The sequence below is a fragment of the Pundamilia nyererei genome, unplaced genomic scaffold (assembly GCF_000239375.1).
Source record: "Pundamilia nyererei isolate P.nyererei 1_Seehausen unplaced genomic scaffold, PunNye1.0 scaffold00022, whole genome shotgun sequence".
NCBI lineage: Eukaryota > Metazoa > Chordata > Actinopteri > Cichliformes > Cichlidae > Pundamilia > Pundamilia nyererei.
In genome coordinates, this window is record NW_005187423.1 from 5,281,347 (window position 1) to 5,300,718 (window position 19,372).

Genomic DNA, 19,372 nt, shown 5'->3' on the forward strand with positions numbered 1-19,372 from the left:
TTGCCAATCACTAAGAGGCTCACACTCGGGTAGGCCGGAGAGCTTGAAGCGTGCAGTTTAAGTCTTTTTTTCTTTCTCAGGAAACTAGTGGACCTTCCGTTCCAGATTGCACCTTGGGTTTAATGAAGCAGAACACTCTAGCTTGAAAAACCATTTCAGCCTGTTAGCTGATAATCGACACGGTCTCTTTTTGTTTCCCTCCCCTGTTTTTGGTGGGGGGCCGGAGTGACAGCTTGACAGAATGAAAAGGATGCTAAAACTGACTCCCTCAAGGAGAAATGTTAAATGAAAGAAAAGAGAGGGGAAAAAAGCTGCCATTAAGACATTTTTCCCTGGAGGCTTTGCTGGCAAAAAATTTACTTTGCATTTGGTACATCTGGGCTAAGGGTACTTGAAGGAAGGGTGGAGGAAAGAACAGTGCTCCCTGCAGTTTAGCCGGGAGCAATAATTATTTAGACATACACTGCATGAGCACAGAGAGGCATTTGATCAGTATTTCTCCTGCATATGGGTGTTTCACACATTTCTTTCCTCTCTGTGTGTCGGTCTAGTATATTTGATTTAGTTGCAAGCTTGAAGCACAGCTGGCAAATCCCAACCAGACACACAGGGTGTACAAAAAAAATAGGCTTCATAGCTGACCCAATTCACTCCAGCTTCAGTCAACTGTCTTTGTGGCTGACGCTTAAAATGCAAAGCCTAATGTAACCCTCTTCCCACGAGGAAAGAGTTGCTTTATCTTTTTATATTTTTCACTGAGTGGACTCATTCTTGGCATTTGCTGCTATGTGCCATGGCCTTCGTGATCGCTGTGCGATGTTTGATATTTACCCACATTGCCGAGCCACTATTCGACCCACTGTTACAATCTCTGAGAGGCCGCACTTATCAGTGTGGGATGATTATGAAGCAGACAAAGATTAAGACCCAGACTGATGCCCTTGATCTGTGATAAACTTTGGAATTTCTTCTCTGATTTTGCTTTGTCCTTTTATCACTCTACCTTGGTCAGAGTGTGTCTCTCTCTTTGCTCTCTGCATTGCCCCGTCAGTTGTTTCAGTGTGGGGGCATTTAATTATATTCTGCTTTGCCCACCTTGTTGCTGTGTAAGATTCAGACACGTTCTTCAAGTTTGTTACTAAAATCATTTAGAAAAATAAGAAAATTCCAGGGCAAAGCTAAGGAAACACACAAACACACACAAAACAGCTCAAGTTGAGTCAGATGATTTGTATTTATTAAGCACATTTAAAAACAAGAGTTGACCCAAAGTGCTTTCTAGTCAAGACAGATGAATTTAACAGTCCCGTTGTATGTGAATACAAATAGATGAATACAAGATTTTAAAAAAGATAAATAAAACATGCCACATAAATGAATAAAAGCACATTAAAATGAAGCAAATAGACAAAATTAAGTGCAAATCACACTAAATGGTTGTCTTTCTGACTATATTAGTTCTGAATGTCTGGACCTGTTCAGCATGTGACAGCTGTGATGCTGCAAAATGGCAGGATTGCTCAGCAACCTTGATTTTATATAGGAATATAGCCAGAACACAGCTAGATGACAAACAGAACTGAAATCCTTGTTGTAAAAGAAAATAAGTCGTGGTCATCAGCACAGAGTCACTCAGACTGATTGTAACATGTTGGCACATGTTTGCGTTTCTAAATTAGACACAAATTATTTGCAAGCCTTCACTAGCTTATCTGAGAGTGACTGCATTTGTTTGGAGACAGGTTGCTTACCTGTAAGATCAAATGTGGTCACCTGGAGCTGACCTCCTTCCAACTGGTTGCTGAACATGAAAAAAATCAGTGTAATCACCAGGCAAACACGGATTTCTTTCCGAGTTGCACAGAAGTCTATTTCGCTCTGACACGACTGAGCCGTAAAACAGATTTATGTGGGTAAAAGTCAGCATTAATGATAACACAAGAAGCAAAATAAAGTCTAAAAATAGAAAGGTAGTGCATGTAATATAAGAAAGTTCACCCGTGATTTAATATACAAATTATACATTTGGTTTGGTTTGGCTTTGGTCAGTGAGCTATATCCAAGCTGCTGTGCAACACATAAACATGCACATCTGTTTAACTGGCCTCAGTAAACAAAACACAGAAAGCACAAACTTCTTGGTCTCTCTGTAAAACAGAGCGGTCATAATACTTCTTAGATATTTACTTTCAAATGCTTGAAATAGCACCAACAGCTCAAACCCCAATTGCGAGATCCAGCTTTCTGACTCGAGTTAGCAACAATGAGGCCTGTTGCACAGCAGTCAGCCACAGCTGCCTGTTAGCACACCTGTGAACCTGCATGTGCTAATCATTTGAAAACAGGTTAGCAGTATAAAGAGTAAACTCCAACCGTACAGTTATTATGAAGGCTTAGTGACCACACCAGCTTTGTGCTCTGGGCTATAAACATGTTTGTTGGCTCACTTTTGGAGCCAGACTCATGAGACCATTCAAGGAACGTTTCAGTTTTTACCATTGAAGTGTTGCCTCTCTTTTCACCCTGCTTGTTGCTACTTGTTCACGAGGACACTAATTAATAAGTTCCACTTCTGGTTTCATATAAAACATTTCTGCTGTGTGACCCACATAAACCCACGATCATAAACATCGGCGGATACAACAAGATAGCCAATAATAATTTAACACAGTTCACTTAACCACTGTAAAGCAATTGTCCTAAAGATGATCAGAGCAGATGAAGGTGATGAGAAATTATATAAGCAGGGTTCCCCTTGGCACTCGCTCCAGCATGGTAATGAGATCTACAGAGGATGGGGGCACTTACCTGATAAATGGGAATATAATAGCATATTCAAAATGGGGGCCACCTGCAGTAAAGCATTACGATTATTATTGTGATCCGTCTCTGTCTTGTTTCTGGGACCGTCTTGCTTGTGGGAGGACATGAGTTATGACTACTGCATGGATTAGAGATTCAGAGCTCCTGTTTATCAGAGGCTGTGTGAAAGATGGATGTTTTAGAAGGGCATAAGAACGTGACATTTAACTATTCAACAATCAATACGTCTATGTAGAAATCAATATGCTTGTTTATGTCCTCCATTTAAGAGTGTTTCTCTTTATGTGACCATCAGTTTTATGGTGCGTAGCATTTGGCTCATCAGCTCAGATGTGTGGAAGTGAAAGCAGCATGAGCTCAAAGGAGTTGTAACTGAGAAGTGTTGTATGATGACTAATAGGAGTGATTGCCATTGTAATGCAATTTTTAAAAAAAGCATCATCTTTTTTGTCACCCCAGGCCTGAATAGCAACATCCTCTACTCACTGATTGAGTCCGCTGATGGATTTTTCTCAGTTGACGAGTCCACTGGTGTAATAACCCTGGAGCGTCCCTTGGACCGCGAAGTGCAGTCAGTATATGAGCTGAAGGCCCGTGCCAGTGACCAGGGCTCGCCGCGTCTGTCCTCGCTCTGCCAGGTGGTGATCTCCGTCCTGGACATCAACGACAATCCGCCGGTGTTTGAGCACCGTGAATACACAGCCACCATGTCTGAGGATGTGGCCGTGGGTACTCAGGCGCTCAGAGTGCACGCAGCCAGCCGAGACGCCGACGCCAACGGCGAGATCACTTACAGCATCATCAGCGGGAACGAGCATGGCATGTTCAGCGTGGACCCAAAGACTGGTATGTGGTAGTTTTTTTTTTATATTTGTTTTTTGAATTCCTGCACCGGCGTTGTAGGCTTGAAAATGAAATCATCTTTGTTGCAACGTGACAGATGTTGTTGCATTTAACCCTTTAATTCAGTCCCAAACCCCTGGGCTGGTCCATGAGTCGTTTGGTACCGGGCTGCCAGAGTTGAGGCTCGGCTGTGAAATGTATGGTTTTTGGGGTTTTTATTGTTTTTAGCGTTAACTTGGTTTTCCTGGGTCTTTCCTGTGTGTTGTGAATAAATCTTCTGTTTACTGGTTTTATTTTGTTGTATTTATCCGCGACACCTTAAAGGCCGGTCCGTGAAAATGTTGTTGGACATTAACCGGTCTGTGGTGCAAAAAAGGTTGGGGACCGCTGCTTTAATTGTCCTGGGATTGCAATGGCCCATTTGCCAAATGGGTCATTTTGACCATAGGACAGAAGAGTTAAATAGATTTTGCATTTTCTTCCTAACCTTTGTAAATAATTTTGCTGTGGATTTAATATACAAAAAAACCCTTGGTTTGTTTCAAAATGGGCTGTGATTGGCTAGTTTCATGATTACAGTGAAACACCAAAGTAAGAAAATCCCTGGTTATGTTTTAACTCAGTGTAGCTGAACAGGATTTAGTTTTTGAATGCCAACTCAGTGCCAGTGATGGATGATGTTTTGACTTAAGGTGTATTTAAGCTGAAAATGTTTGCATGTGAAAGTATAAACCCACTTTAAAAAATGACAACATGCAACAAAAAAAAAAGAACTTACCTGCTAGATCCTCTCTACGTGTGCAATATTAAACATTGAAACACTGTGGTTGCTGCGAGACAAATATGTGTTTTGTAATATTTAGATGATAAACAAAAATACATTTCGGAGTCTTTTTAACAGCTAGATACATTTCTGGTTTTGTGCCTCAGGTGACGTCTTCGTGATTGAGCCGCTGGACTATGAGGCCTCTCATGAATACTACATTACAATAGAGGCTACAGATGGCGGTTCGCCACCGCTCAGCGACATGGCTACTGTGAACATCAACCTGACAGATGTCAACGACAACAGACCCGTCTTTAGCCAGGACGTCTATACGGCCGTCATCAGCGAGGACGCCGAGCTGGGAAAGACTGTGATGGCGGTAAGAGCGCACGCACTGTCTTTGGTATACAGCAGGTGCTTGTTGTGGGGAAACAACTGTAAAGGTACACACAGGGTGAGAGACATTTTTCATCTCTCGCTCTGGACTTTCCTCCAGCAAAATCTGTCATCTTGTTCACCTTCTCACTCTGTTGCTCATTTTCTCCCTCGCAGCCTTTCTCTTCTCTGCCCATTACTCACTGAATACTATCATATATCTGCACCTGTGGCAAATCACCATCTGGTGGAACGGCTAAATTAGGACCAATGCTCTTCATGCTCACTGCATCCTTGTTCTCGTGCACTATCTGACACACATGCTCAGCGAGTTTAATTAAAAGCATTTGACTCATTAAGCCCCTATCCTAGATAAGCCATTTGCTACCTTTTGCAAGTTAAATTCTCACTCCCATCGATTTCTGTCTACCTCTGCTGCTCACCCGTTCTTTCTCCCCTCATAAAAGATCTCTGCTTGTGGCCATTTATCTGTGTGTAATGTACCTGAATATAAATTATCCATCAGAGAATTTTAATGCCTGCCATTGTCTCATTCTTGTAAATCTTTACTGTCTGCTGATTTCCCCGGAGATGTGACGCTTGGTCGGTTTTAAGACTTAAGCATGTGTTGATCTTTTTGTGTGTGCGAGTGTAGCAGTGGTGTGAATGGAAGATGTGTAAGTTTGTATGCCCTAGTGTTACATCAGTGGAGACTACAGCTAGCTTCTGTTTTTTAGATTACACAGCACTCTCCCATTAAATATGCTAAAACATGAATGAAAATCACAGCAACTAATCGAATCATTTCAGTGATTTGCTTGAAAGCCCCTTATTTTAAATGTAAACAATGTAAACTCTTTAACAATAAATAAACTAATATAATGTTTACCAAACAGGTTAGCACACCGGTTAATTGTTCATTAGGAGTATCTAATCTTTAGATTTTATTCAAATATTGATAAAACCTGATCATTGGACACCTTTTTTCTACATGGGCCAGCGATTGAAACAACTGCAATTGAGTGCAGAGGACACCGCTGATTGACATTTGACCCTGTAGTACATACATTGGAGTTTTATCTGATTATTCTCATCTGATTATTGCTGATCATTCTTTGAAAAAGATTTTTATTTCACCTCTTTCTGCCACTTTCAACCACTTCAAGACACTGTAGTGTTTGAGCACAGAAAGAAATGCAAATATAATTATGTTTTTTTAATGCAGCGGGTAATTGTTTAAAGCTGATTGAGAAACAAGGTTTTCAGAGGTCATGTTAGAATAACATGGACAAGCAGCCTCTTTTCAAGGGCTGTTGATTGATCGATTGTGGTGTTCATGTTTGATTGATTCAAAGGTGATGGCTGAGGATTTTGACGGACCTTCATACAACCACGTGCGGTACTCCATTGTGGCCGGTAACCAAGGCAGCCCATTCACCATTGATCCTGTCAGAGGGGAGCTTAAAGTTGCTCGCCAGCTGGACAGAGAGAGAGTAAGAGAAACCACAGATACAATGCTGACTGTTCATACACAGTTTAATCCACCTAGGAACTAATTGCAGTCTATGCAGAATCCAATCAAAAGTCATGTCAGGTCTAATAAGGAAGCTTGTTTACCGATTTCTGCTTTATTGCATGCAAAAGCAGCTTCGTCTGTCTATGGTAATTCTCCCTCTCTTTCTTTCTCTCAGACATCGGGGTATACTCTAACAGTGGTAGCCTCAGACAACGGGGCACCCCCTCTTTCCAGCAGCGCCATGATCAACATTGACATCTCCGACATCAACGATAACCCTCCCCTTTTCTCCCAGGCCAACTACAGCCTCATCATCCAGGTGAGAGGGGGAAAGGGGTCAATGCGGATAACTGATTAGAGTTGGAAAGGAAGAAAAAGAGGAGGAGGCGTGGTGGGAGGGGAAGAGGGGTGCAGTGGACACAGAGAGAGGGATTAACAGGGAGTAATAATAGAAGACTGCACGACTAGAATGTCAAGAAGCAAGTTGGAGGATGGAGCAAGAACAGAGGTGAGGAGGGGGATAAAGAGGAGGGTGAGGGAATTGAAAGACACAGGCTGCATTTTAAGTATAAACTGGCAGATGGGGATGGAAGAAAGGGAGGAGTGATGGACAGTGGGAATATGGAAGATACTAAGCTAATAAAGCACGACTGACTGAACTGAGGGAGGTGCCTGTAATTCAGTTTTTGAGATTAAAGAGGAGAAGATTCAAAAGACAGGGGAAAAGAAGACTCATTTCCAGTTTTTCTCTCTATTTAGAAGCCTAAAAAAGATAAATTTGGGAGATATCATGAAGAGGCAAAATATATATTCCAAACAGATCAAGCACTTCAGGATAGGATCTTTATTTTACTTACACCGGAGCCTTGATCAAAGTATGGTACAAAATCCCACAAAAACAGAACAAGAAAAAAACCCTAGTGTGCAGATACTGTACGAACCATAAAAAGATCCGTAGTTTTTTGCCTATTTTTTTCCCTCAAGAAGAAAAAGTCTAGTTTTCACTCAGGGCTTGAAAGAGTCAACAGAAAGACAGATTTGAAGCTCATTCAAGGACAGAAAACAAGAATTCTGCCTATAAAACTGTCATCTTCCTTTTTATTGTTACTCATGAGAAGCCTACCCGCAAGTTTGTGGACAGGCTCTTAGACCGGGACGATTGCCAGATAAATAAAAATAGAGCTAAGCGTCTACAGCCTCAAATCTTTAGTTAAGCCCAGCAGTACTTGGAGCTAAACGCTAGCATGTATAGTGTAATGTTTAAAATGTTTATCGCCACAGCTGCGAAAGTTAGCTGGTGGCTTTGGAGCTGAGGTTGGTGGGAACTGTTTGGCTGTAAACCAAAAGCATTTTTCAGATACAAGTTTTGACTTTGTGAAGGCGGTCAGAAGGATTTATGGACGCCGAGTCAGCTTCAGTGTTGCAGCACAGTTGCGTTTTCTGAGCAAATATCTAACACGTTTGAAGTTAAACATCACAGCTTCGCCATAACCACGTCTTCTCAGCACAGTGTTAAACACACCTCTGCTGCTTCCCACAGGAGAACCGTCCAACAGGCACGAGTGTTCTTCAGCTCACTGTAACCGATCGGGACGCTTCTCACAACGGGCCACCTTTCACGTTTGCCATCGTCGCTGGGAACGACGGCGACGTTTTCCACATCAATCAGCAGGGAGCTCTAGTGGCCATGGGGGTGCTGAATAGAAAACATAAAGAAAACTACCTACTGCAAGCACAGGTGAGTCGAGGAGTCCAAGGAAAAACCGGAGTTGAGAGGTTGTATCGATTTAACCATCGAGCCACAACAATCTGATCTATCTGTCTTCTCTCTTTTTCCTCTCTGTACCTTTACTGTCACGCTCCCACATTTTGCCAACTACTCAGTGTTCCACCCTGCATCTCCTTCCTTTAAAGCTTTTAAATGTATTCTAAATTCAGCTTTTATAGGGTGGTGTAAGGTGCATAAGGCAGCAGCATCAGAGTGCATCTCACAGGAGAATAGATTTTTTTTGATTTAGCTCGATCACGTGTCACGTCAGAGGAAGGAACAGAGAAGAAATGTGTGGGCAGAAAGGACATGAAATGTGTGATGTCTTGTTACACACAAGATGCACACTCAGATGTGAGTCATCGTTGTTTTTCTCTCACAGAGCTGATGACCATCTCTGTGAAAGTGTGAATGCTAAAATGTATGATGTTGATGGTTTTAAAATGGGTTACACCTACAGTATGGAGATGCAGTGAGATTAGGGATGTGAGCAGCACAAGAGCTTGATTGCCCTCTGCTGTTGGAATAAAGATTAAACTCGGATGCTCTCTCTGTTTTTTTCTTTCTCATACTCAGGTGTCAGACAGTGGCAAGCCACAGCTCTTGTCCACCACCTTCATCAGCGTGCGTATAATTGAAGAAAGCGTCTACCCTCCCGCCGTTCTTCCTCTCGACATTTTTGTGTCGACCGCCGGCGATGAATACCCCGGAGGAGTCCTGGGCAAGATTCACGCCACCGACCAAGACATCTACGACACTCTCACCTACAGCCTCGCTCCTTCATCCTCCTCGGATGAGAGCAGCGGCTTGTTTTCTGTGTCGCCCTCCGACGGCAAAATTATCGCCCTGGGTCCTCTCGATGTGGGGCACTACCCTCTTAACGTGACGGTGACTGACGGACGCTTCACCACGCCGGCTGACGTCACCGTGCATGTCAGACAAGCAGCTCGTCAGGCCTTGGATAACTCCATCGATGTGCGCTTTGCGAATATCGCGCCCGAGGAGTTTATTGGGGACTACTGGCGCAACTTCCAGCGAGCGTTGAGAAACATTGCCGGAGTTAGGAGGAGCGAGGTTCAGTTAGTCAGCCTGCAGCCTTCTGAGCAAGGAGATCTGGATGTTCTGTTGACTCTAGAGAGAGCTGGCAGTCCCTATCAATCTCAGGAGGTAAGACTAGGAAGTAGTCTAACATATTTGCACCGATAACAGTTAATCTGTCATATATGCCCTCGGCTCGATAGATTTTTTTTCCATTGCGGCCATGTTGACACAGAATGGGAGGTAAACACAGGTGATACCATTAATGAGGTACAAGTGACAGGTAACACCTGTGTTTACATACTGTTTCGTGTCAAAATGGTTACTCTAAAAAGGCGCTACTACTTGAAACCGAATCCAAATGATATTAAAAAAAGGGACTTCTAGATCGACACATTAGATCTTGATGAATGCAATATGCTCAAGTTTAAACACTGTGTAAGTCACTGGGATCAAAAGGGCTGATTGAGCTTTCAAGAATGTTGTGTTACTTTTGAAAGACTGACTCAAGAATCCAGAAATTCAGTATTTCGTCAGGTCAAGTCCGTTGTACTCGAAGCTTTTGGGTTCTTCTTTCACAGTGAGAATTAATGATCAAACACGGCTTTCTTTCAAACAGCTCCTTGAGAAGTTTGAACTAACTGTGACTTGTTTTAAAAATGACTAACATGTATCCAATTTTTTTGCTAATTAATGTTGCCAGTTAGGCAGGTGATAGTCACAAGTTCAGCCCCGGCCTTTAACCCTTTAAAACCGGTCGGAGCGGGCATGCTCCGTTTTGCGTAACTATGTTTAAATCCCGGTAGCTCTGCAACCACGTAAGCTAGCGCAATCATTTTTTTTGCATATGAAACCGGAGGAGTTGTACTTACATCTTATGCCATCAGCTTGTTCTCGGTCACGGTTTCCTTCCACATATAGCTTTGCAAAAACTGCATAAAAAGCGCTTGCAGCAACAAAAACATAATATTCCAGAAACACGCTTTGCCGATCCGATCAGCTGTTCTTAACACTTCCTACGTTGGAATAGACGTCAGCACGAACCATCGCATGTCCGCCATGACCTGCCCGAAACCGGAAGTGACGTCATTTTTGCGAAAATGTAGTTTTTTACCTTCAGGGCCTATACAAACATATACTGGTGTTTTTAAAGGTTATGTTTGACTTTATGACTTTATGTGTCGTTTCTGAGATGCTTAGGACTCATATTGCACTGCTGGAAATAGTTTATTTTGATGCACATGCTGTTTTTTTGCAAATTTGCACTATAAGATTTATTTTCGTTTTTCCTGCAGTATATAAAAATTGGTGTATTTAAAAAAAGAAAACTATGAAGACACTGAAAATTATTTTCTTTTGGTGGGATACTAGTTTTTGCAACTTTTTTGTATTTACAGTTTTGAGGGATAAGCCTCTTAAATTTCTCTAACTAGAAATATATGTTAAAAAAAACAAAAACATTTTCAATTTTTTTGTAGTTTATTGCACTTTTTTGCAATTTATGTAATTACTATGCACTTAATGCATACATATTATTAAAATTTGGGCTATAATGGTTGTATTGATGTATATCAACTTGAAATGCTCCCAAAAATGGCTCCACAGCATGTAAAAATATAATATAAGCTCTGGTGGACTTGGTTCTATGGTAGGTCTTAAAGGGTTAAATGACTTCAGCTATTAATCACATATCAGAACTGATTAATTTTCCATTGACTAGTGAATAACTAGAGCACTCATTTAAACAGTTTATCGAGTGTTTTGTTTTTTCCAATTTTCCTCAGGTTGTCTTCCGGAAGCTGAACTCCTCTGCGGCTGTGATTGAGGAGATGACGGGCATCCGCATCGTGCGGGTTGCGCAGAAGCTGTGCGCGGGCCTGGACTGTCCATTACACTTCTGTGATGAGGTCATCTCCCTGGATAAAAACGCCATGTCCACTTACAGCACGGCCCGCCTCAGCTTCGTCACCCCACGATACCAGAGAACCGCGACCTGCCAGTGCGAAGGTTCCTGATTACACCTCATGCACCTACGTATTTGCTCATATATGGTTTGGTAGATTTCCTAATCTCACCTGCGCTATTTTGGCATTTAGGTGGCAGATGCCCCGTGTTGAACAACCTGTGTGAGAACAACCCCTGTCCTGAGGGTATGGAGTGTGTGGCAGATCCCAGAGACACTGAGTACAGTTGTGTGTGTCCTGAAGGCAAAAAAAGCAAATGCTCCGGTAAGACTATCTGTGATTTGGATATTCTGTCTAACATTTTCTGCATTTACACTGCTGTTATGTCTTACTTGTACATTTGTTCATCCTGTGCCAGATGGCCACTCGCTCACATTCAGTGGAAATGGTTATGTGAAATACCATCTGATGGAGAATGAGAACAAGGAGCTGATGAAGCTATCCTTGCGACTCCGAACTTTCTCCAGCCACGCTACCGTCATGTATGCTAAAGGCACAGACTACAGCATCCTCGAGGTGTGTGCAAACCTATTTTCCAGCCCCATATTTCACTCACGGGTGTTTTTCCCCCTTCTGTCATTTTTAAAACTGAATGGAAAACCTTGCTAATCTTGAATAAGCCTTTGCATTTCTTAGCCCATCTCTGTATTACTGCTCAGCATTTCCATATCAGAAGGGTCTAAAAAACCCATGACTGACCCGACTTCTCTCGAGACCAGCCAGCCATGTGTACCAACCAAGTATGCTGAAGGGTTCAAGAAAGCCATTTTAAACCTTCTTTCACATGAGGGACTATGGGAATGTGGTGGTGGGTTGAAAAACACACACACAAGAGCTATTTTAGTAGTGGGAGGGAAACAGAAAGCAGTTTTCCACACATTCCTTTTTCGAGTCTGTCTGGTATAGCCGTCAACATGCCAGACTTCAGAGGAAGAACTGGGCTGGCTTAGACACAGATTTAGTTTAACAGGCTGCGAGCTGTTTTTTTTTGTTTTTTTTTCAGAGGCTTGAGCAGAAGTTTAATTGTTTTATAAAGCTGTTGTTTTTCTGTAAAGCTCTTCGAAAGCCAGTAAAGTGGAAGTGTCCTGTGTGAAAAACTGATTTAAAACAGTGACTCAGTGGCTTTTGAGTCTCAGTGTTGAGATGAATGACCTGGTGTGATATGTGCAGGATGTGTAGCATATTCTAAAGCTGTATTTTCTGTCCACGAAACAGATCGTGAACGGCCGTCTGCAATACAAGTTTGACTGTGGCAGCGGCCCCGGGCTGGTGTCGGTCCACAGCGCTCAGGTTAGCGATGGCGAGTGGCACTCCGTTTCCCTGGAGGTGGACGGTAATTATGCTAAACTCGTGCTGGACCGGGTGCACGCTGCCTCGGGCACAGCCCCGGGCACTCTGCGGACCCTCAATCTTGACAACAGCATTTACTTTGGGGGTCACGTACGCCAGCACGCCTCCCCTCGCCACGGACGCAGCCTGCCTGTCACCAACGGGCTGCGTGGCTGCATGGAGGCCATCACCCTGAATGGCCAGGAGCTGCCTCTGAACACAAGGGCTCGCTGGGCCCACGCTGTGCTGGAGGACATCGTGGACGTGGCTCCAGGCTGCGCGCTCACACCTGCCGAGAGCTGTTCTAGCAACCCCTGCACTAATGGAGGGAGCTGCACCTCGCTGCCTAATGGAGGTAGGTGGAGTCCTGCTTGGCTCATTGCACTCACTTATTTTCCAGTCCTTGTGCATTTCCTTGAGTCTGGTTTTCATTGAGAAGTTTATCTGATTATGTATCGCTGCCTTTCAGACATATTAAATTCCATTTACCGGCATCCAAGGAATAGCACAGATTTTCAAATTAAGAGGCGAACCGTGATTTTAATCTGGAGCAGCTGTTAGGTCTGTTACCTGTCCTAATTCAGATGTTCTCTGCTTAATAAGGAAAAATCTACTAAATACTAAAATCACGTTTTAGTGTAAACGCTTCATTCTGATGTACGCCTGTTGATGTGGATTCAACACTTCTGCATCTGTTTCACATTAAAAACCTGCCAGTGGTTCAGGGGCATAATTACAGTCTTGCCATTACTAGAAGGCTTTTGGTAAAACATCTGCAGGATGTTTTAAAATCACACCAGCCTATTTTAGAAAAAAGAAATAGATTTATGACGACAAAAAACGTCAGTTTGTTATTTTGCTCATTGACCTGTTTTTCTAAACTCTTCAGGCTACTTCTGCAAATGCCCCACTTCGTTCATGGGCACACACTGTGAGATCCCCATAAGTCCTTGTGCCTCCAACCCCTGCCTGTATGGTGGCACCTGTGTGACCCGAGGAGGTGAATTCTACTGCCAGTGCAGAGGGCAGTACTCAGGACCGAGGTACTGCACTGTTTTATGTTTAATCTTGATAATATGAACATTGTGCGCAACATACGGGATGATGTTACTGGCTTGCTTCACATCAGCTAATGCAATTTTAATATTAGTTGTTACTGTAGGATTTGTGCACATCTAATTTGGAATTTGAGGCTTCATGCTGGAGTAATCTTGTTGTGAATGCAGGTGCCAGTTGGGGCCGTACTGCAGAGACAACCCTTGTAAAAACAGCGGAAAGTGTATCGACAGCTTGGACGGTCCCGTATGCGAGTGTGAAGCAGGCTTCCAGGGAGACAGGTATGTCAGTGTGGAGCTCAAATAAGCAGTAACACCAGTTATTTGAATTCTCCTAGTAGGTAGATCTTATGTTTTGCAACAACTGTTAGAAAAAGCGTCTTTTTTGCCCACAAACAAACCTCAGTTGAAATTCATACATGTTGTCCAGGTGCCTGAGTGATGTTGATGAGTGCATCAAGAACCCGTGTGCCAACGGAGGACAGTGCCAGAATACGTACGGCTCATATAAGTGCAACTGCTCGCAGGGTTTCAGTGGAGCAGTGTGTGAACTCCAGGACGTTCACAGCAATAATTTGGTCTCCAACTCCTGGAACATCGGTTTGGAGGAGGTGATAGGCATTGTTGTCTTTGTGTCTAGTATCTTCATACTGGTCCTCCTCTTTATTATCATCCGCAAGAAGGCCTGCCGCAGAAGGTCAAAGAGCGAAGATGACGACAAACATCCTGGAGGTTCGAACGTGCCTCACTCCTTCCTCCAGAGACCTTACTTTGATGCCAAATTCAACAAAAACATCTACTCAGACATCCCTCCTCAGGTGCCCGTGCGGCCTATCTCCTACACTCCCAGTATTCCAAGCGACTCAAGAAATAACTTGGATAGGAATTCATTCGAGGGCTCCACCATACCAGAGCATCCCGAATTCAGCACCTTCAACCCAGATTCTGTGCACGGGCACCGCAAAACCGTGGCCGTGTGCAGCGTAGCGCCCAATCTCCCTCCTCCCCCTCCATCCAACTCTGTCTCAGACAGCGACTCCATCCAGAAGCCAAACTGGGATTATGATTACGATGGTAAGTTTGATTCAAGCTGTTTTTTCCCAGGAGTTGCACTGAGCTTCAAATGAGTATGATTAGTGTCTCATTATGCTTAAAACATGGGTTATTTAGCAAGTTTCGGATTCCTTAAGTCTCCAGAGTTGTTGAGTAGTAAAAGTAAACTAGACTTGGTCACTTAACGTCTAAATGGTGATATTTGACTTTGTATAAAGCTGCCGCACATGTTCCAGTCAGCACTGGCTATTTTCACTCCTGTGAATGCATCGCTGACTGTCTGTAGATGCATGTGAAACTGGACGTCTGTGGAAAAAAACCCGATATCTGGATTTTCATGAATTCATCAGCTTGTGTTAAATACACTAGCAGAGCATTCAGCACTGGTGCACTGCCAAGTAAACAATGTTTATCAAATATCTGTAAAACTATAAAAATCCTTCTGGCAAAAAGCATAAAGGCCAGCGTATATGAGCACAAAGTTATTTTGGAAATCCAAACTACTTATTATAAAGTATAAAGTATAAATATTATAAAGTCATTAGTTTGATTCTTTTAAAACTGCACTTACTACATTCAGTGTAAAACTTGAGCGAGAAGGAAAAACTCTCTTTTCACAGTAAGAAACCTCCAGCAGGTCCAGACTCAAACACACAACAAGAACAACAAACGACAACAAAAATCTGCCAGGGGCATGTTCTATATTTAAAATGTGTGACTAAGATCATACTGCGCCTTCTGTTCCAGCTAAAGTTGTGGATTTGGATCCGTGCCTGACCAAGAAGCCTGTGGAGGACAGTGCCTGTCACCCCTACAACACCAGAGGCAGCATGTCTGAGGTCCAGTCCCTCAGCTCCTTCCAGTCTGAGTCTTGTGATGATAACGGTATGCTGCCATGTTTAATTTGCTCCTCTGTAGCATTTAGAAAAAAAAAGAAAAACTAACAAGACAGCGCAGTTTGAATGTTTCTGGCACATGAATCTATGAGATGCATTGTTTTGGTTTTCTGTTTGTTGCTTTTTGTTCCTTTTCTCTGATCGGCCTGCAGGATTTTGCAACATTTGCCTTTGTCTTGTTGATTTGAGCGCTAACACTTTTCTCTCTGCATGTACAGAATGGATGGCCCAGTAGTGGCTCTAAGGGTCATTTGTCCTGTTTCTTTTGTTTTTGTTTTTTCTCTTTCTTTTTTGCTGCGGGGCTTCAGCTCCCATATGGATCAAATCAGTCCACAGATCCAGAACAAGGTTTTAAATAGGGGTTCCGGCCTGTAAGTCCTCGATCACTACGGTACAGACAGAAGTAATCACTGCAACTCGTGTTGTGCTATTCTCTGGGGATTATTCACACACACAAAAATAAATACAAATTTGACCTTGTTTCCTGTTCTTCTGGCCCCGAGTTCACCTGTGTTTAGCTTCAAAAGGAGTTTGATGACTTACTTAAACGGCAGTTATATTCTGTTTGTTCACATCTGCGCTTTGTTTTATTTTATTTTTTATTTACAAGCATGCCTTTTTGTCCCTCCTTTTTTGTTTCCTCATATTTTCCAAAAATAGCTCCAAACGGATGTTTCAAGCAAACATCAAGGAACATATCAAAAGGGTATACAAGCACATTTTATGTTCTCCCATTTCTTTCCCATGTCATACTTAATTACTTTTCATCATCGCTTAGATATCACGCCGGGCACTGTGCTGCTCATAAGTCATCAAACCCTTCATCCGCGCCTTCGAAAGTGACAGCAAATCCAAATTTGAATTAGAAACGGAGCGTGTGCAAAATAGGTAATTTCTGCTTTCCTGCTGAATGTGTGTGCGTGTTTTCCACACGCACACACATTCAGCTTTTCTCTTAGCTGGAAATGGGTTTCGATCTCTGGGGAATTTCACTGATTCTTCCATCTGTACTGTCAGTGGCACCCAGTAGCATCTCAGTTTGTTGTTGTTGTTGTGTGTTATCCTGCACAAACAAAACTAGACCCTCCTATCCTCTCCCCCACTACACACAAACACAACCGCTACCATCGCTCTATTCCCACCATTGTGCTGTGCCGAACCATTAACACCGCCCTCATTCCCCCAAACATTCAGCATCAATGCATAAAAAAGCAAACGAGGACGACGTTTGTGGGACGTGTTGCTTGTGTTGGCCTCTCTCCCACCCCTGTGCATTCCATATGTGTTTTTATTTGTCTTTGATAAATGATAAAGAGCGTTTGTACTAATGCTAAGATCTCTTCCACCCACTCTCCCCCCTGTCCCCTGCCTCTCACAAGCCTCCATTGTGACAGTTATCCACCTTGTCAACTCTGCTGTTGACACGGTGGAAGGAGAAGGTACTCTTCCAGCTTCCATCTGCCGCTGGTTTTTGTCCTCTGTGTTGGGATGTGAAGTGTAGGCTGTTAGAGCTGCCATTATCTTCCACTGACAAAACCTCACCGACTAGAACGTCTCCTTTTTTTTGTGATTCAGAAGCTAATTAAAAAGATATGCACAAATCAAATTAAACAAGCAGCTCAAGTGTTGCGTCCTCGATTCAGCGCTGAGCTCTTGTGCACCTCGAGAAGTCGGTCTAAGAAAATGGCAGAGCTGTTGTGCACTCACTGAACTGTCGCTGCCTCAGTCATTATTTGCCCTTCAGTGTTCGTTGTCCTCATTTCATTCATGTTCCAAGGCCGATGTTCTTTCCACGTAGATTTTAATGCGACTTGTTCTTTCTCTTTTTCTCCCCCTTCTCGCCTCATGTAAAGAGTCTTTTTTGGCTCATGATCTCAAGAACCCAAGAGGTGACTTGTGTTTTTTTTCTTCTTTGCTTGCCTGGTGTTGCCCTGATCCCATCCTCTGCAGTTTAACCACTAACCCTGAACCCTAATGAGGAGAGTTTAACGTCCTCTCTAACGTGGCTCTGGAGCTTTGTGGCCTGATAAGGTGTTATTGTTTGCATTGTAAGGTTATATATATGTTTCTACTCCTTCAACCCCCCTGAAAAAATCCTTTGCATGACATACATGAGTATATGTTATATGATCAAAAGTGTTGCTCAGTAACTAACTGGAAGTATTCACAGTTTTTTATGTTTGTCTGTCTGTGTTACTGTTGTGTGAGCTTTCTGAAAGCCATGGCATCTGTTTTAAAACAGGTTTATTTTTAGCTTTGAAATAAGAGGAAAATCACACAGTCGGACTTGAGACTTGGGGCTGTAATGTACACGTGGGTGAGCCGTAATAATTAGGATTATTTAAATCATATCTTTTAATTTAATTACAAGATTTAATAGAGACGCTCAGAAGCAGGGCTGACTCTTTGGGAATCGCTCCCATAGACAGGCGAAAAGATGGCTGTACCCTCGGTGATGTCATCCAGATTCAACTGAAAACAAATAATGGAGTCAGAACACCATCCTCCCGTACACTTCAGACAGCCTTCAGAGGGGATGCAGGTTTTTAGGCACTTCCACATTGCCTTCATTTTTATGTTCAGCTCTGTATTTTGCTGCTTTCAGCTATACACCCATGACACAGTGATAATGCCCTCCTGGCCACTTGGAGTTAGTTCATTGCCCTCAGTGATCTTTGATTAGATAAATGTATGCACGCATCCCTGAGATCAGGAGGACTCACCAGCAACAGTTTAAAGTTGTAAAGGAAGAAAAAGAAATCACATTATAATCTTATAACAAAAGATAACTAAACAAAAACACAGGGAGACAGACTATTTTTGTTGTGTATTTTATTGTGTCTGTTAACTTGTGAATCATGTCTGCTGAGTGTGTCTGATCACAGAGCGTTGTGCAGTTTGTTTAAGCTCATTGTGGTGCGTGACTTTGACCTGTGTTCCTCCTGCATGGTGTGGGTTTTTAACATTAACCTGAGAGCATCTGTGCAGCTTTTGCGAGAGAGCAGTGATATAATGTGTGTGCTGTGGTCTCTCCTCCTCAAACAGGATATCACTGGGACACATCTGATTGGATGCCAAGTGTTCAACTTCCTGGAATCCAGGAGTTTCCACAGTATGAGGTTGTGGAGTCACCCGCCCCTCTGTACAGCGACCCGAGTGCCATCGACACCGACTATTATCCCGGCGGCTTTGACATTGAGAGCGATTTCCCTCCGCCGCCAGAGGACTTCCCTGTAAACGACGACCTCCCGCCGCCACCATTGCCAGAGTACAGCGACCGCTGCGACACCCTGCGGCCCCTCGGCAGAGACTTGGACCCGCCTATGACCGGTCCGGGCAGCTCAGGCGCCATCCGCCAGCGCCCAGCCCTGCCCGAGCTTTACAGCCTTAACCAGTACCTGCCGCAGCACTCCTTCCCAAGTGACGGCGGCGATACCGAGGGCCTGGGCACCACTTCAGCCTCCGCCACCCCAGCCTCCACCTTGGGTAACAGCGGTTACAGAGGAGGCTACCCTTTAGGTTGCAGTCGGGACTTTGACTCCTCTGCTCTGGACAACATGTCCATGTCTCTGTACACGTCCACAGCCTCTTGCTCGGACATGTCGGCGTGCTGCGAGGAGTCCGAGGTGATGATAAGCGACTACGAGAGCGGTGACGAGGGCCACTTTGAGCGGCTGTCCATCCCGGCGCTGGACTCCCAGCAGCACACTGAAGTCTGACACTGGATCCAAACAAAAGTGCCTAAACCCACAGCTACACCTTATGTTCGCCCCTGACCACCACAGACACTAAACACGCACAGAATCTGGACCCACACACACACAGACACACACTGACACATAAACACAGGGGTTTGTTGAGACCGGCTGAGAAGGCTGTTCAGCTGAGAAGATCTGAAGAAGTTATAGGAAACTCTCTGTAGCCGCTTTGCATCTGCTCAGCCCAG

The 19,372-nt window shown here is 43.6% G+C and overlaps 1 protein-coding gene across 10 annotated transcripts in view; it reads left to right on the forward strand.

Moving 5' to 3' along the window:
• Nucleotides 1-19,366, forward strand: part of fat1a (FAT atypical cadherin 1a) — a 77,414-nt gene extending 58,048 nt beyond the window's left edge. For 3 of the 10 annotated variants that reach the window (XM_005727021.1, XM_005727020.1, XM_005727023.1), the window contains 16 exons: nucleotides 3,283-3,669; nucleotides 4,597-4,811; nucleotides 6,163-6,300; nucleotides 6,499-6,642; nucleotides 7,864-8,061; nucleotides 8,668-9,258; nucleotides 10,914-11,136; nucleotides 11,226-11,357; nucleotides 11,452-11,609; nucleotides 12,309-12,777; nucleotides 13,312-13,465; nucleotides 13,649-13,759; nucleotides 13,908-14,551; nucleotides 15,278-15,415; nucleotides 17,280-17,315; nucleotides 18,472-19,366. In XM_005727021.1, the coding sequence (XP_005727078.1) occupies nucleotides 3,283-3,669; nucleotides 4,597-4,811; nucleotides 6,163-6,300; nucleotides 6,499-6,642; nucleotides 7,864-8,061; nucleotides 8,668-9,258; nucleotides 10,914-11,136; nucleotides 11,226-11,357; nucleotides 11,452-11,609; nucleotides 12,309-12,777; nucleotides 13,312-13,465; nucleotides 13,649-13,759; nucleotides 13,908-14,551; nucleotides 15,278-15,415; nucleotides 17,280-17,315; nucleotides 18,472-19,145 (4,412 nt within the window). In that variant the 3' untranslated portion in view covers nucleotides 19,146-19,366. Of the gene's footprint in view, nucleotides 1-3,282; nucleotides 3,670-4,596; nucleotides 4,812-6,162; nucleotides 6,301-6,498; nucleotides 6,643-7,863; nucleotides 8,062-8,667; nucleotides 9,259-10,913; nucleotides 11,137-11,225; nucleotides 11,358-11,451; nucleotides 11,610-12,308; nucleotides 12,778-13,311; nucleotides 13,466-13,648; nucleotides 13,760-13,907; nucleotides 14,552-15,277; nucleotides 16,740-16,805; nucleotides 16,866-17,279; nucleotides 17,316-18,471 lie in introns of those variants that run through there. The other 7 variants (XM_005727022.1, XM_005727024.1, XR_311573.1 and 4 more) reach the window with 6 other exon arrangements.
• Nucleotides 19,367-19,372: the final 6 nt, after the last annotated feature.